At 45.0% G+C, this 17,717-nt stretch overlaps 2 protein-coding genes across 3 annotated transcripts; one reads left to right on the top strand and one right to left on the bottom strand.

Moving 5' to 3' along the window:
* Nucleotides 1-311: 311 nt before the first annotated feature.
* Nucleotides 312-5,130, bottom strand: LOC125448877 (gastrula zinc finger protein xLCGF3.1-like). 2 transcript variants are annotated; one of them, XM_059641755.1, is made up of 2 exons: nt 4,833-5,130; nt 312-1,677 (listed from the first exon to the last, which is right to left on the bottom strand). In XM_059641755.1, the coding sequence occupies exon 2, from the start codon at nt 1,569-1,571 to the stop codon at nt 441-443; it is 1,131 nt and encodes a 376-aa protein (XP_059497738.1). In that variant the 5' UTR covers nt 1,572-1,677; nt 4,833-5,130; the 3' UTR covers nt 312-440. The 2 variants fall into 2 exon arrangements, with proteins under 2 accessions (XP_059497738.1, XP_059497739.1); XM_059641756.1 differs by lacking the exon at nt 4,833-5,130 and adding an exon at nt 4,517-4,822.
* Nucleotides 5,131-13,862: 8,732 nt separating this feature from the next.
* LOC125449076 (gastrula zinc finger protein XlCGF71.1-like) lies at nt 13,863-17,534 on the top strand. Its single transcript, XM_048524695.2, has one exon. The coding sequence runs from the start codon at nt 14,639-14,641 to the stop codon at nt 15,425-15,427; it is 789 nt and encodes a 262-aa protein (XP_048380652.1). The 5' UTR covers nt 13,863-14,638; the 3' UTR covers nt 15,428-17,534.
* Nucleotides 17,535-17,717: the final 183 nt, after the last annotated feature.

Raw genomic sequence — 17,717 nt, 5'->3', positions numbered from 1 at the left:
GGATCCCTTTGGCACTCCACTAGTTTCACGCTGCCATTCCAAAAATGCCCCCCTTTATTCCCAATTCTCAGTCTTCTATTAGTTAGATAATCCTGAATCCATGCTAATATACCATCTCCAACACCATGGTCTGTTAAGTTACTGAATAAGATAATGTGCAGTACCTTATCAAATGCTTTCACCATACTGTGACAATGAAGCTCCACAACATCCTTAACTCAGGAGGGAGGATAGAAAAGACAGGGGAAAGGGAGAACTATTTAAAAGGGACTATCTTCTAATAGAGATATTAAGAAGGTTCAACACACTGATTCTTCAATACAACTTTATTTGACTTTAATCCTGTATGTTCACCTTAATGTGCTGGATTCTATTCAAGGAGCAGAAATAGACTCCAATGAACATGATTCAGTTCTTGCATGCTTTTCAACAAAATACAATCACTGCAGTTCCTGGTGAACTTGTTGATGCTTCAACAGGGTCGACGACCGAGTGAATCCCTTGCCACACTGAGAGCAGGTGAATGGCCTCTCTCCGCTGTGATCTCGCTGGTGTCTCAGCAGACTGGATAACTGAGTGAAGGCCTTCCCACAATCAAAGCAGGTGAACGGCCTTTCCCCGGTGTGAACTCGCTGGTGCATCGCCAGGGTGGATGACCGAGTGAATCCCTTCCCACATAAAGAGCAGGTGAAGGGCCTCTCCCCGGTGTGAACCCGCTGGTGTGTCACCAGGGTAGACGAGGTAGTGAATCCCTTCCCGCACACAGAGCAGGTAAATGCTCTCTCCCCAGTGTGAACTCGCTGGTGTATCAGAAGGTCCGATGAATTTGTGAATCCCTTCCCACACTCAGAGCAGGTGAATGGTCTCTCCCCGGTGTGAACTCGCCGATGTGTCATCAGCTGGTAAGACCGAGTGAATCCCTTCCCACAGTCAGAGCACGTGAATGGTTTCTCACCAGTGTGAGTGCGGTGATGGGTTTCCAGCTCAGAGGGGTAACTGAATCCCTTCCCACAGTCACCACATTTCCATGGCTTCTCCCCAGTGTGAGCACGTTGGTGCACAGTGAGTTCAGGCAATGTCTCAAATCCAGTCCTGCAATGGGAACACCGGAATGGTGTTCCGTCAGCATGAGCACACTGGTGGGACATCAGTCCCTCAGAACTTGCGCAGCACATCCCACAGTCTGGGCACTTAAAAGATCTTTCTGCAGTTTGAACTTGTTGATGTGTTAATGAGCCAGAGGAAGATGTGATTCCCTTCCGCCACTCGTTACAGGTGAACAGCCTCTCCCCAGCGTGGACTCGCTGGTGCCTTTGCAGGTGGGATGACGTGGTAAAGCCTTTCCCACACCCAGAGCAGGAGAATGGCCTCTCTCCGGTGTGACTGCGCCGATGAGTTTCCAGCTTCGAGGGGGAAATGAATCCCTTCCCACAGTCCGCACATTTCCACGGTTTCTCCACATTCTGGCTGCATTTATGTCCTAACATATCAGATGATCGGCTGAAACCTTGTCCACATACAGAACATGTGTATGGTTTCTCCCCACCATGAACGGTACCTTTTCCTTCCATGTTCAAAACCTGATGATATTCACGTTGCAATGAATTGGTCACATCTGTTAGGTCCTGATGTTACATTTGGTTTGTTTCCCGGCTACAAATCCTCCTTTCTAAGGCCCTGTGAAATTGATTTTAAAACAGAAAATAGCGAGACAGAACTCTCAAAAACACAAAGCCATGTGAAACTGAGCTGATTTTGAACCTGGTAATTTGTGGGGCCAGCACAATGGACAGAATGACCACAAAAGTTGTTGGACTGTCATCGGAACCCAATGCTTCAGCAACGTATTCAGAGGACAGAACCTGTCACAGTCTGGATCTACAGAAGACTCTGGCCCCTTTGGGACAAAGTGGCGACAGTACGACAGAGAAAGAAATGGGGGAGACGAGGGATGAAGAAGAGAGTTTGAACAAATCTTCACCTTGAACGGGACTCTGATGGAATTTTCCAAACGCTTAACTACCACCAGCCAGAAGGACGAGGATAGCAGTTGCATGTAAACACCATCACCCACGAATTCCTACTAAGTCACACCCTCTCTTGATATGTCTGACATCCTAAGACCATAAGACATAGGAGTAGAAGTAAGGCCATTCGGCCCATCAAGTCCTTTTAATCATGGCTGATGGGCATTTCAACTCCACTTCCCTGCACTTTCCCCGTAGCCCTGTACTGGATGACCAGGAATTTCCTCTATTTAAATATTGGAACAACAGAAGGCATTGTTTCCTGGACCTATTACAAACCCATTTACTAACAGTCTCCATCCCTATCCTTGATGATGGTGATATTAGCATTCCTTCATCTTCCCCATAACTCCTTCCCTCTCAGCATTGTCGGTGCTGTTTTGTCGCACCAGTGGGAAATTCTGCATGCCCTTGATGCTGACACCTTAAAATCCAAAAACAAAATCAAACATTACATGTGTGCAGATTAAATTAAAATCATTGGTGGAAACACTTCCTCCTTTCATAGAATCCCTATAGTGTGGAAACAGGCCCTTTGGCCCAAAAAGTCCACACCGACCCTCACAGCGTCCCAACTGGACCCATCCTCCTATAGCCCACCTGCTCTACACATCCCTAAACACTACAGGCAACTTAGCATGGCCAATCTAACTAGCCTGCACTTCTTTGGACTGTGCGAGGAAACTGGAGCACCCGGAGGAAACCCACGCAGATACTGGGAGAATGTGCAAACTCTACACAAAGTGGCCCGAGGGTGGAATTGAACCTGGGTCCCTGGTGCTGCAAGGCAACCAGTGCTAACCACTGAGCCACCGTGCCACCCCCAGGACTTTCTCAGTCCTCTTTTATATCTTAAGCTAGTGTCTGTTTTACAGTCATCTTCCCAAGAATTTACCATCCTCTGACATTTTCAAGGCCGGCATATAATGTGCTATATGCACTATGGGCAAGTGCTCAGAATAATCACCTCTGAGCATTTCCAGTTTTTGATTTGAAGATCTCCTGCTGGAGTCTGCAGCTGGAAAGAGACCAGAAACAGTGGAGACAGAGAAAAATCTCACAATTGAGGAAATACCCCAGTGAGTGACCGATGCCACTGTGCAATTGTTGCTGCGTGATGACATCAGAGACAGGAACACACAGCATCTAGGTCTGTGCGAACCAGATATCACCACAAATCATGAAGGATGGGAGGGAGGGTGTCTGATAGGGGCTACTGAGAAGATTTACCAGAATGGTTTGAGGGATGAGGAACTTTAAGTCACAATTTTAAAGGTCAACTTTGAGAAAACGGTTCCTCTTGCAGCAAAGTAGATCAGAGGGAGATTAGATGGATTTACACAACATTCTGAAACATACAGATAACGTAGATTAAGAAAAGAAGTTCTCTTTGGCTCATCACAAAAGGAATAAGGGCCAAGAATTTACAATTTTTGACAAGATCTATCACAGAATCATATGGTATAGAACAGACCCTCTGGCCAATCAAGCCTGCACCAACAGAAAAACAACTCTAAATCTACGCTAGTCCCATTTTGCCACACTAGGCTCATAGCCTTGAATGTTATGACATTTCAATTGCTCAGTCATCTCACAGTCCCTGTTCACAAATCCTGAACCCACATTTTCCTTCTCCAGATTGAAGACAGATATGAAGTACTCATTTAGCACAACCTTCTGGATCCAGCCACATACTGCCTGCTCAGTCCCTACTCTGTCCCTAGTTACTCTCTTCCCCTTGATATACTTACAGAAAGCTTGGCATTCTCCCTAATTCTGCCTGCCAGTGTTTTCTCATTCCCACTCTTTGCTCTCCTAATTGCTTTCTTACGATCACCCTGCACTTCCTTTACTCCACCAGGCTCTCCATTGATTTGCTCCCTTTGTATCTGTTAAAAACATCTTTTTCTTCTTACCCAATCCCAAATATTCCTGAACATCCAAGGGTTACTGGGCTTGTTGCTTCTACATTTCACCCCAAAGGGGAACCTGTTAGGCCTGTAATATCACTAATTTCAGCCTGGATGCCTCCCTTTCCACCATACCTGTCCCCGCCCCAACCCCGCCACCATCATTCTGGTGTAGATTTACAAAGAAGTGAGAACAATGTTTCTTATGCAATGACAGGGAAAGACCTGCATCCAATCCTTACACTCTAATGACAGAAATATCCAGGTCCTGATGAATCCAGATGCTGTCAGATCTCAATGTGATGGTTGGTTAGAGTTTCCTGAATGTAAATCTTCCACTTGCAAAACGCTTGTAAAGGAGGTATAAAAGCTGTTGCAGTCAATTCAGAACGGAAAATCTCTTGGTTTGACTTTGCTATACCTCTAACTAATCTGTTTCAGTATAGCTGCAACCGCTGGCAACTGACAACGAATCCATATGAAGAGCCCCCCCCATCACTCTCTTCTCTACAATCAGCAAAATTATGACACATGTTGTCAACCATGCTACTAAACAGTATTTATGTAGTTTTAACTTACCTCCCGACTCCTCAAAGCCTGTTCATCAAGTACAAGGCACAGGCCAGTTGTACAATGGAATTTTCTTCACTTGCCTGGATGAATAAACTCACAGACAGAAGTGGGAACACAGGGTTGTGAGAGGGACACAAGTGAATGCAAAATTATATGGACAGGTCAAATGAGTTATCAGCAAGTTTCCAGATGGTGAGTGTGACGCCATGGACACTGAGGAAAGCCAGGACAAAGCCTGATGTTCTACCGTTCCCCCATCACCCCCTTTCACATTCACTCTAACTACCATTCATCCACAATAACTGCAGTGTAGACTACTTACAAGGTGCATGGCAGCAGATTGCCCCCTATAAAGATGGCGGTTGAGCATGCGCTCCACTACCCGTTACCACCTACAAAGATGGCGGTGGTCCATTCGGTCATGTTTTCAGGAGAAAAGCGGTAAGTCGTCAAATCGGAGCGAACCTGATCCCGGGAGCTTCTTATTCACGGTTTGTGGCCTACAACAGTTGTTTATAAAGCCTCCTCATCCACTCTCCGGATAAATTAGTCCCCACCGCTGTCTCCATTCCTCCCTGCTCGTCTACCTGATCCGACCTGACCGCCTGAGGCTCCCGCCAGCGTTTGAACCGCGCATGCTCCAGTCGGACAACACACTGCGCATGCCCTATTCGGAGCCCCCCAGTGCGCTGGAGCCACGCTGTTCAGCAGGAAGATGAAGCGAGTCGTGTGTTTGCATTAAATTAGTAGCGTTGAAATGTAATATTATTATCGGATAAAAGCCAGCGATTTTTGATTAAGATTAAAGCCGCAGATATAAAATTCTGAGATAGCAGGAACTACCGATGCTGGAGAATCTGAGATAACAAGGTGTGGAGCTGGACGAACACAGCAGCATCACAGAAGGGTCCAGAACCACAATGCCAGCTTTCCTGCTCTTCCGATGCTGCTTGAATTGCTGTGTTCATCCAGCTCCACAGCTTGTTATCTCAGACATAAAATTCTCTTTGTTTTCACACAAAGAGTGATCATCTGGAATGCATTGCTCGAAAAGAAATTTGGATCATTGGCTGAAGGGGAACATTTGCAGGGCAATGGGGAAAACGTAGAAGTCGGGCACCGGGGGAATTATTGCAGCGGAAAGCCAGAACGGACGAAATAGCCCGAATGCCTTCCTTACGTATTGTGTAATTCCAACAGGCCAGATAAAAAGCAGATCAAATCAAATGCAGAGAAGTATGAACTATTGGATTTTGATGGTTGAAAAGTTAAAACATAGGCAAAACGATAGAAGTTTGAAAGTCCAACAGAACAGTAGAGTTATTGAATAATTTAACTATTTACTGTTAGTTGTTCGCTTTGACTGTCCTGTATGTGCAAATTTGATTCCTTAGAAATGTAGACTAATTAGATTCCCTGGCTTATGGTGCATCTTAAATCACCCTGCCTCATGTTAATTTTATTATTTTTGCTGGTGTTTCCAGTATTTAACTGAGGAAATAAAGCTGTTGCTCATCATTCTAAATCTAAGAAATAAAAGGAACTGGAATAGTTCACTCCCAGCCAATGGGACAACAGTGGAGAGGAATTGGAGGAGGACGGGTTGATCAACATGTCAAACGCTGCAAACAGGTCAAGAATGATAAGGTAAGAGAATACCACACTCCAGGACACAGGATGTCAATTGTGACTTTGATAAAGACGAGATATGATACTGCGGTAGGGACAGAACTGTAATTAGAGGGATTTCAGCATGGAGTCGCAGGAATGATAGGTAGAAATCTGGTAAAGTGATGAAACGTTCAAGAACGCAGGAGACATAAGAGAAATTACAGACACCACCGTGGCTCAGTAGATAGTACTGCTATCTCACAGTATCAGGGACCCACATTCAATTCCACCCTTGGGTGACTGTCTGTGAGGAGTTTGCACATTCTCCATGTCTGCCTGTGTCTCCTCCAGATGTTCTGATTTCCATCCACAGTCCAAAGATGTGCAGGCGAGGTGAACTTGGCTATGCTTAATTGCCCATAGTGTTCAGGGATGTGCAGATTAGGTGGGTAACAGGGGGCTGGGTCTAGGTGGGATGCTCCAAAGGTCAGCGTGGACGTGTTGGGCCGAAGGGCCTGTTTCCACACTGTAGGGATTCTATGATGATGCTATGAAATTGCAGATAGGATGGTGGTTTGTAAGGACAGTTGAGTAAAGGGTGTGTCCTTATAGAAGGGAGTGATAATGGCATATTTGAGGAAAAGTGGGGCAAAACCTGAAGAAAGAGATAGCAAAAAAAAATCTATAATATAATGTGAATGTGGGAGGCTTTGTGACTATGTTCTGGGAATAGTGATAATGGAGCAAGAGGTGGGCACCAGGAACAAGAGGAGCACCGAGTGGTTACGTGCAGAGATGGGAAAGAAACTGAGGGAAGATGCAAGTTCACACTCAGGCAAATGGAATATTAAAAGACAGTTTAGTCTGCTGGACTAATACAGGGGAAGCAGCAGAGGCAGCTAATTGGATAGTTTCCAACTTAATGACAAAAATGTTGTATGAGCTCATCACAACTGTTGCTGGATGTGAGGATAGAAGAGAATCCTTCAAAAGAAACTAACTTGAGTTAGAGATAGTAACAAGACTCCACATACTGCATGCTGAACACAAAACTTATTTATTGGACTTTTGGCTGGAATATTAGACCTTATAAGAAATTCAGTATCAGCACCTAAATCAGACCCCAGTGAACATGGTTCAGTCCTGGATGCAATTAACATTAACCCCAGCAAAATACAAATCACTTGTCACTACTTGTGAACTCGCTGATGTGTCAGTAGGTGGGATGAGGTTGTGAATCCTTTCCCACACTCAGAGCAGGTGAATGGCCTCTCCCCAGAGTGAAATCGCTGATGTGTCAGCAATTTTGACGACTGGATAAATCCCTTCCCACACTCTGAACAAGTGAATGGCCTCTCCCCCGTATGAATTCGTTGGTGCACCTGCAGGCTGGATAACTGAGTGAACCCCTTCCCACAGTCGGGACAGGTGAAAGGCCTCTCCCCTGTGTGAAGTCGCTGGTGTTTCAGCAGGTTGGACGAACAAGTGAATCTCTTTTCACACTTTGAGCAGATGAATGGCCTCTCGCCTGTGTGAACGCGCTGGTGCACAGTGAGCTCATATGATCTCTTGAACCCAGTCCCGCAGTGAGAACACCTGAATGGTTTCTCATCAGTGTGAACACGTTGGTGGGACATCAGTTCCCCAGATGTTTTATAGCATTTCCCACAGTGTGTACATTTAAAAGGTCTCTCATCTGTGTGATCACGTTGATGAGCCATCAATTCCCCAGAACGCTTGTAGCACTTCCCACAGACTAGACATTTGAAAGGTTTCTCCCCAGTGTGAACACGTTGGTGTATCACTAGGGTTGATAAGGCAGTAAAACCCTTCTCGCATTTGGAGCAGGTGAATGGTTTCTCCCCAGTGTGACAACGACGGTGAGCTTCCAGCTGAGATGGGTAATTGAATCCCTTCCCACAGTCCCCACATGTCCAGCTCTTGTCCTTCCCATGGGTGCAATTATGTCCCAACAAGTCAGATGATCGGCTGAACTCTTGTCCACACACAGAACACATATACAGTTTCTCTTCGCTGTGAGCCGTGCTCTTTCCTTCCATGTTCAAAATCCGACAATATTGAGGTTATGATAATTTGCGCAACTTTGTCAGATCCTGGTGCGATGCTTGGTTGCAGTTTCCCCGAGTGCAAAAATATCTCCGTCTATTAACCTGTGAAAACAAAACAGAAGAAAAAAAATGGCTGTGAGGGAGAAGCAACAAAAACACAAAGGCAAGTGTGAAATTGAGCAGCATGAACAGCGTAATCTAGCAGGCAGCCGGTAGAAGTGATAAAAGTTGCTGAATTGTCAAAAAACCCAATTAGTTCAGTAATGTCCACGAGGAAAGAGAACCTGCCACTCTGTTTGGGTTTACATAAAGATGTGGCCTCTATGGGAGGAGAAAAATAAGCACAGAGAAACACAGAAGGAGGGACAGTGGGTTTGGGGACCACATGGATTGAAGGAGAGGATTTATGTATTTTCAGCTGAACCTTAAGTTTGACAGAATCTCTGCAGTCTCAATCACGAGGATACCAGGTATACTTGACCACCATCACCTCTAAGTCACACACTGTCCTAACTGTGTGACATCCTGTTCAGAATAAGCAGAAGTCTCCTCCATTTAAATATGAGGAAAACTGAAGCCCCTGTCTCGAGTCCCCACTACAAATTCTACTCCCTTGCCATTGACTCCATCCCTGTCCTGGGTAGCTGTATGGGGCTCAACCAGACTATTCACAGCCACGGTGTGAAATATTTCACCCCGAGATGAACTTCCAACCACATCTCCCCATTATCACCAAGACTGTCTATTTCCACCTCAGTAACCCAATTCCACGTAGTATCAGCTCATCTGCTGCTGTAACTCTCATCTATCTCTTTTGTTACCTCGAGACTTAACTACCCTAATCTAGATAGGTGCATGAATAGGAAGGGTTTGGAGGGCTATGGGCCAAATCCCGGTAAATGGGACCAGATTAATTCAGGATTTCTGGTCACTATAGACGATTTGGACCAAAGGGTCAGTTTCCCTCCTGTATGACTAGAACACACTCAGCCAACCTTCACATTCAACTTCCTTGTAATCTCAAGGAAATCCAAAACTCTGCTCGCACCAAGTCTTGTTCAACATAACTCCTGTGCTCATTAATCTACAAAGGCTCTTATTTAAGATGTAGCTATTTTCAAGTCCCTCGAGGAGTCCTCTGATCAGTGTAATCTCCTACAACTTCACAAGCATCTAAAGCGACTCCACACTTCCAGCCTCTCGAGCACTGGGGACCTTAATCACTCCACCACTGGTGCCTGTTCTTTCAACTGCCGATGCCACAAGCTCTACAAACGGATCGAAAAAGAAAGGCACTGCACTGGAGGCCAGATGTCAAAATCTGTAACCAATGTCTGAGCTGATAGAAGCTGGCTCTGAATTGGTCCATCTACGTTTCTAGACTCGATTCCAAGAGCCAGGCCCGCAACAATAGCAAAATACTGCTGCCGCTGGGAAAGTCTGAAATAAAAAAAAAATCCAGCAAAGGCTGGAATAACTCAGCAGGTCAGGCAGTGTCCGTGGAGAGAGAAACAGAATTAATGTTTCAGGATGTGCAGAATGAATGGGCGGGGGGGGAATACAAATGGTGCAGAATTTAACCATCGATTTCTGATGAAAAGCAGAAGGGAAACAGTCTATGGCAGAGGAAAGACAATTCCTGACTGAAAGACCCTGTGGGAAGGAGAACGGGCAGCAGTGGAAAACACAAGAGTACACAATGGCATTGAGGCAATGGACGTTGATTCAGATCCAAAAAGGAATCGCACCAGCCCCGAAGCCGTGGAACCTCTCACAGATAAGAGAACACAGCACTGCATGTGCTAAATTGCAGATGAATGTTTAAAATTTACCAATTTTGAAACAATTCCACTACTTTCCATTTGAGAATCTCCTATAGGAGCCTGCAGCTAGAAAGACATGACCATGATATTACAGAATTTTACACTGAACCACCTAGCTTTGAAATACAATGTGAAGTAAGGAGTTACGTTTGTACAAGGCAAATGATAAATTAGCTGGGCTGATTGGAAACGCACATTAAAAGGCATAACTTTACATAGGCAATGCATTTGTTTATAAAAAACTACTATAAACTGTGCAGCAACTGTACATTCCTTCAAGGTACAAAAATTAAGAAGGGCAGTCAATTGAGGCTGATAATGGAAATTCAGAATTGTATACATTAAAAGAAAGGCCTATAAAGTTACCAGAAACAGCAGTAAACCTGAGGATTGGGAGATGTTTCAAACACAGTAAGGGAGGACCAAGAAAAAACTGACAAGGGAGAATAGAACATGAATCCAATCTTGCAAAAAGTTTAAAAAAAAGACTGTAAAGCCTTCAAAAGTATGAAAAACAAAACGCTAAAACAAATGTCAGTCCATTACTGGCAGAGTTGGCAGAATTTAAAATGGGGAGTGGCAGTGCAGCTAAAGGATAATTTTATGTCTGGTTTCACTGAGGAAGATACCAGAAATCTTCAAGGATTAGAGATTCAAGTGGCGAGGAAGAATGAGGAACTGAGGAAAATTTGTAGTAGTAAGAATATTGTACTAGATAAATGAATGGGGTGAACATTGATAAATCCCCAGAATCTGATATTCTACATCCCTGGGTGTTGAAGGATGTTGCTACAGAGATAATTGATGTATTGCTGATTATTTTCCAAAATTTCATAGATCTGGAATAATTCCTGCAGATTGATTAGTAGAAAATGTCACACCAATATTTAAGATGGCAAGGCAGAAAACATGGAATTATGGACCTGTTAGCCTTACCATGGTCACGGAGAACACAACAGAATCTGTTTTAAAGCAGGAGGTGATAAATAGACACTAGGGTGATCATTTGGGGAAGCACTGTGGCTCAATGGATAGCACTGTTGCCTCACAGCAGCAGGGACCTGGGTTCAATTCCACCCTCAGGTGACTGTCTGTGTGGAGTTTGCACATTCTCTCCATGTCTGCATGGATTCCCTCTGGGTACTCTGGTTTCCTCCTACAATCCAAAGATGTGCATGTTAGGTGGTTTGGCCACACTAAATGGCTCCAACACATCCAGGGGTGTGCAAGCTAGGTGGGTTAGCCATGGGAAATGCAGGATTACAGGGGCATGATAGGGGTTGGGTTGCTCTTCAGACAGTTGGAGTGGACTTGAGCCAAATGGCCTCCTTCCACACTTAAGGATTCTCTAATGATTTGACTGGATTTCAGAGGGGAAATCACATTTAGAAAATGTTTGGAGTGTTTTGAAGATGTTACTCACAAAAGTGCTAACTGAAATGGATGTAGTTTCTCTGCAGAGAGCAACTGCAGTCCTTGTGCTTTAGGGTAACCACTGTCGTCAGAATCGGTGTAGCTTGGATGGTCATGTTTCAATACATTTGTGGCCTTATCCTCTAGGTGTTGGAACTTGGGTTTTCATTTTTGTTCTACAAGAGTTGAGAACCTTTAGAATTCTGTCAGAACTGCTCGGGCGAGTTGTTACAGTGTATCTTGTAAACGGTACACACTGCTGGCACTGTGCATCGTGGTGAGGGGAGTGAATAACAAAGGTAATGGATGTGGTGCCAATCAGGAAGGTTGCTTTGTCTTGGATAGTATCAATCTTCTTGAGTGTTGTTGGGGCTGCACTCATCCAGCAAGCGGGGAGCTATTCCATTGCACTCCTGACTTATGACTCGTAGATGGCAAATGGGCCCTGAGGAGTCCAGAGTTTGAAGAAATTGAGATTGTTCTCTTTGCAACAGAGGAGATTGACAGGATATTTGATGGAGATGTTTACGATCGATACAAGTAGGATGTGTACAAGTTGTTTTTGTCAGCTGATTGTAAAAGGATTACAGGACAGATACAAGATCTTGGGCAACATTTCTGCAGGCCAAGTTGAGACTAAACTAATAAATTTAGGCAAGTGATCATGACCTGGAAGCTTCTGACAAAAGTCTCATATGACAGACAGGTTAACAAACTAAAAGCCCATGGGATTCAGAGCAATTTATTAAATTGAATCCAAAATTGGCTTAATGACAACAGGCATAGAGTGATAGTTGAAACATGTTTTTGTGACTGGAAGCCTGTGTTTAACAGCATACCACAGGGTTGGATCCTTTATTGTTTGTAATATACGTCAATGATCAAGACATGAATTTGGAAGGTATAATCAGTAAGTTTGCTTGGAAAATTAAAATTAGTGGTGTGGTAAATAGCGAGGAGCAAACCCTTAGACCACAAACAGGCTTAACAGCAGCAAATTGAATTTAATCCTAAAAAGAGAGAGGTGATGGGAGGACTATCAAGGCAAGGGAGTACACACTGAATGGTCAGACATTAGGAATTACAGACACCAGAAGTAACTTAGCTTTTAGGTCCACTGACTGAAGGCAGTAGGACAGGCAGATAAGGTCAATAAGAAAGCACATGTCCCTTGTTAGTCAAAGCACTGACTAGAATAGGAAGGAAGTTATGATGCATGTAACATAATTAGGCCATAGCTGAGGTACTGGAGAGAGCACAGGAGATTCACCAGGGTGTTGCCTGGACTGGAGCAATTCACCAGTGAAGATGGACTACGTAGGATGAGTTTGTTTTCCTTAGAACAGAGAAGATGAAATGGGGACCTAATACAAAATTATGAGGAGCATGGATAGGGTACGTAGGGAAAGTTTTATCTCCTTTGTATAGGAGTCAGTAACCAGAGACACTATTTTAAGGCAAAGTACAGAAGTTTAGAGGGGGATTTGATGTTTTCTTTATAACCCAGAGAGTGGTGTGCGCTTGGAATTTAATGCCTAAGAGGGTGGTAGAGCCCCCGAGAGTCGTTCGATGAAATGTCATATCATACAAGGCTATCAGCAGCTAACTGCTGTAAAACACGATTCGAACGCATAGAAATTGATAGTCGGCGCGGACATAGTGAGCCAAATGGTCTGTCCCCGCCCAACCCCCCTATGCTGTAATCCTCTGTGACTTACACTCAAAAGGCCGACAATATCTAGGTCCTGATAAACGATTGTCAGATTTTGATCAGACGTTTGGTTTGCTACAAATTTTTCGCTCTTGTAAACAGTCTGTAAAATAAATGTATAAGTTCATCACCAACAACCAAGGACAGAAACTCATAAGAAACAATCACTTCTCTTGATGTGAGCTCGCTGTGTGTAAATTCTCCTTTCCGAAACCCCTTCAATGGAAAGCTGCACAAAAATTGCCGACTCCTTGCCCCCTACAAAGATGGCAGTGCCTGCATGTGTCACGCAAAATCTTGCCCCCAATAAAAATGGCGCCGGCACCCCGGCCCTACCACCGCCTGAGGCCTGCAGCCGTTTCCCCGTTCACAGCAAACACGGAACTGAGGGTTTCTATTTCGGTTCTGGGGGCCAACATCTGAGATTCAGAAAACATCCCAGCCCAAACCGGGTGATATTCTCTCCGCTGTTCCTCCCCTTTTAACGTCTCCTTTACCTCCTGCAGACAGCTACAGCATCCTCTTTGGGAAAGGGATGGCGGGACACAAACGACGGATATCACGTGTCACATATCCACCCCGCCCACTGTCTTTTCAATTGGTTGAAAAACCACAAGACCCGCGCAGAAAGTCGGCCCGCCCACTTCTCCTATTGGTCCAGTGCTACCGTCAATCACCAGCGGTAGCCCGTGACCTGGAGCATGCGCTGAGACCAGAGACAAGCGGCCGGGCTAGTGCAGAAGCAGATGGTAGTTAGTGTTGCTCAGGGAGGTTTTATAAAGACCCCCCAAACCCCGAACGGCAGCTGCTTTTTCGGCTTCTCTACGTCTTTATGGTCAAAAATGTATTGTTCTGCACACAAGGTGCGGGAGAATTGACACCAACTAGTATAGGAGCTTGGGACTGGTGGAAGCAAACCGTGGAGATGGTGCAGAGATAGTAGGAACTGCAGATTCTGGAGCATCTGAGATATCAAGGTGAACACAGCAGGCCGAGCAGCATCAGAGGAGCAGGAAAGCTGACGTTTTAGGCCTAGACCCTTCTTCAGAAAAAGATGGTGCGATGGATTTCGATTTCAGGGCAAGAGCCAGCCAGAGTGCGCGGAGTAAGAGATTTCCTGTTTTGGAGGATCAAGAGAAGAGAAACTGATTTGCACAGAGCACAGGTGTCTGTTGTGAACTTAAGTCCTGTGCTTACAGTTATAAATTGTGTACACTTTCCTGCCTGCTAGAAGGGGAGAATTTGCTGACAAGCTGAAACCAAACGTCAGGTGCACCACAGTCTCTTGTTTTGTTGAGACATGAGCGTTATCATCCTTTAAATGTGTGGAGAAAGGTCAGTGGAAGAACATCAGTGTGACTGAGAAAATACAACACACACACGCATTCTTTGGTGAGAATATTTCAGTGCACTGGAAGAGCATTAACGTGCCACTGTTCACAACAGGGAGAAACTGTATGTCTGTACTGCGCACGGCTAATGCTTTAGCTGATTGTCAAGCATGGAGAAACACAAGGACACCCCCACCATGGAGAAACCGTGGAAATGTGAGGACTGTGGGAAGCGATTCAAAATCCCATCTGAGCTGGAGATACATCGGCGTAGTCATACGGGCGAGAGACCGTTCAGTTGTTCTGTGTGTGAAAAGGGATTCGCTCAGTTAGCCGTCTTGCTGAGACACCAGCGCATTCACACTGGAGTGAGACCGTTCACCTGCTCTGAGTGTGGGAAAGGATTCACTCAGCAAACCCACCTTGCTTCACACCAACGTGTCCACTCTGATGAGAAGCCTTTCAAATGCCTAGCATGTGGGAAGTGTTACAAAAGTTCCCAGCAACTGTTGCGCCATCAACCTGTTCACACTGATGAGAGACCCTTCAAGTGCTCTGAGTGCGGAATGCGATTCACTCACTCATCCCACCTGCTAATACATCAGCGAGTTCACACGGGTGAGAGACCCTTTAAATGCCCACATTGCGAGAAGTGTTACAAAAGTTCTGGGGAACTGATGTCCCATCAACGTGTCCACACTGATGAGAGACCGTTCAGATGCTCTGACTGTGGTTCTGGGTTCAGACGATCGTCTCACCTCACTAAACACCAGCTAGTTCATACCGGGGAGAAACCTTTCATCTGCTCGGAATGTGGAAAGAGATTCACTCAGTCATCCAACCTTCAGAGTCACCAACGTGTTCACTCTGATCTGAGGCCTTTTAGGTGCTGTGACTGTGAGGAGAGCTTTAAAAGTAGCAGTGGTCTGCTGAAACACCAGCAAATTCACACTGTGTAGAAGCCGTTTCCTTGCTGCTGTGTGTGGGCAGGATTTTACTCATTTGTCATTACTGCAGCTCCACCAGCAGGTTTGTACGTAACTGCAGGGACTTGACCTTGCTGCTGTGAATCTCCTGAAGGATTAACAATTAAAGTTTGTTTAAACAAAGTGCAAATAACCTCTAAGGCAGGGCCAGTGGTGCAGTGCAAAACGCTCCTGACCACAGATCACATTTGTAGGTTTGACTCCTACCTGGCACCAGTGCAATTTGCAATTCTTTTATGCTTCCAAACTACTCCTTTTCAATGGGGCGGCACGCCATCTCAGTGGTTAGCACTGCTGCCTGACCTGGGTTCGATTCCAGCCTCGGGCGACTGTCTGTGTGGGGTTTGCACACTCTCCCCGTGTCTGCGTGGGTTTCCTCCGGTTGCTCCGGTTTCCTCCCACAGTCCAAGGATGTGCAGGGTAGATGGATCGGCCATGCTAAATTGCCCGTAGTGCCCAGGGATGTTCAAGTGGGTTAGACGTGGGAAATGCAGGGGTAGGGGACTGGGTTGGGTAGGATGCTTTTCGGAGGGCGGTGTGGACTTGTTGGGCTGACTGGCCTGTTTCCACACTATCCGGAGTCTATGAAGTGGACTGGAGTTGAATACTCAGCAGGTGAAACAAATCAGCTGAGCCAGCCAGCGACACTGACATGAATGAATTAAAAAAACAAAGCTTTTGAGTCTTTGATTTATAGAGTCATACAGCAAGGAAACAGACACTTTGGGCCAAGCAGCCCACGCGGTCCATGTTGTCAAACTAGTCACATCTGCCTGCATTTGGCCCATATCCTTGCAAACTTTTCCTATTCATGCAATTATTCTACCAAATAAGAGACTGATTTATGTCCTGTCACTATTTTCCTTTTGTTGGCTTTTCTCCTTTTATTGATGGCAATCTTGGATTTATGTATCAACTTCACGATGTCTGGAGGAGTTCCAGAGCCAATGGGATTCTTTTTCAAATGGAGTAGCTGTTGGAATATAGGAAATATACTGGTCATTACTGTGCACAGCAAGTTCTGCCAAAGTGAAATGTGACTTCGACTCAAATTCTCTCTCTACTGATGTTTGTCGAGGAGTACGTATTGAGCAGCTCATCAGAGGGCACACCCTCTTCATCAGAATAATATTGTGCATGTTTCTACAGACAACTGAGAGGGCAGGTGGAGGCCCTGGTCGAAGGTTTTGTCTGGAAAATGGGACCTTAGACTCACTCAGTTTTGAGTAGAATATCAACCTGGGTTTAATGCTCCAGTTTCTAGATTTGGATTTGAACCCATAACCTCCTGTCTCAGATGAAAATGCAGCCACTGATTCAGAACCAACATCGCATTGTCACCCGAGATTATTTCAGTGCTTCAGTTACTCATGGACAAGTCTCAAATTTTTGTCTGGGAGTCACAATTCCAATAAAGAAGTCAAATCAAAGATGATTTTAATGCATTTATTTGAAAAGTAGCATTTTTGATATGATACATAAACTGCCTAGGCAGAAAAGATGTACAACCTGGAATACTCGAGAGTGGTTTATTGGTCCCAAAATTGGCAAATGAACTGGGGACAGGTTCCCTGGGCTGGCTGCTTGAAATAGTTTACTGATTCTGGATCTGGCAGACATGATTCTTGTGATTAGAGGTGACAGTTCCCTCAGTATGGATTAGAGGTCCTGGATTATGGAGATGCTGATGTCCAGGGTTTGGAACTGTCATACAACTGCCTAAAGCCACTAGGATGATCAGAATCAGCAACTGGCTCCAAGAATATATGTCAAAACATTCTCCAGTAAAATGTGATACTATTAACTTTAATGCCTCATTCTCACTTGCAGATCCCATCACTCAGTTTTAAGTCATTATCACATCATAGAGGCACACAGTTCAAACAAAAGTCAATGTAAAGACATTCAAATTTCTCCATTGGGTTACAACTCACTTGGATAGTAAGAACAGCTGATGCTGGAGTCAGAGATGACACTGTGTGGAGCTGGAGGAGCACAGCAGGTCAGGTAGCATTATAGGAGCAGCAAAGATGACGTTTTGGATCAAAAGGTCCCGACCCTAAGTGTCAACTTTCCTGCCCCTCTGATGCTGCCTGGCCTGCTGTGCTCCTCCAGCTCCACCATCCCCACTGTGTCATCAAATTCGTCCAGCTCTCTGTTCACCTGCATCCACCTAGTGGATATTTTCTAAAACCAGATTCTATATCTAGCTATTTTATTGTTACTCCCAATGACTGTGTGGAATTCTATCCCAATCGTCCTA

The sequence above is a fragment of the Stegostoma tigrinum genome, chromosome 43 (genome assembly GCF_030684315.1).
Source record: "Stegostoma tigrinum isolate sSteTig4 chromosome 43, sSteTig4.hap1, whole genome shotgun sequence".
Taxonomy (NCBI): Eukaryota; Metazoa; Chordata; class Chondrichthyes; order Orectolobiformes; family Stegostomatidae; genus Stegostoma; species Stegostoma tigrinum.
Note: the sequence above shows the minus strand (reverse complement) of the source record. Positions and strands in the feature narration are given on the sequence as shown.

Coding starts and splice junctions, on each gene's coding strand:
- LOC125448877 (XM_059641755.1), bottom strand. CDS start 1,571: ATGGAAGGAAAAGGTACCGTTCATGGTGGGGAGAAACCATACACATGT.
- LOC125449076 (XM_048524695.2), top strand. CDS start 14,639: ATGGAGAAACACAAGGACACCCCCACCATGGAGAAACCGTGGAAATGT.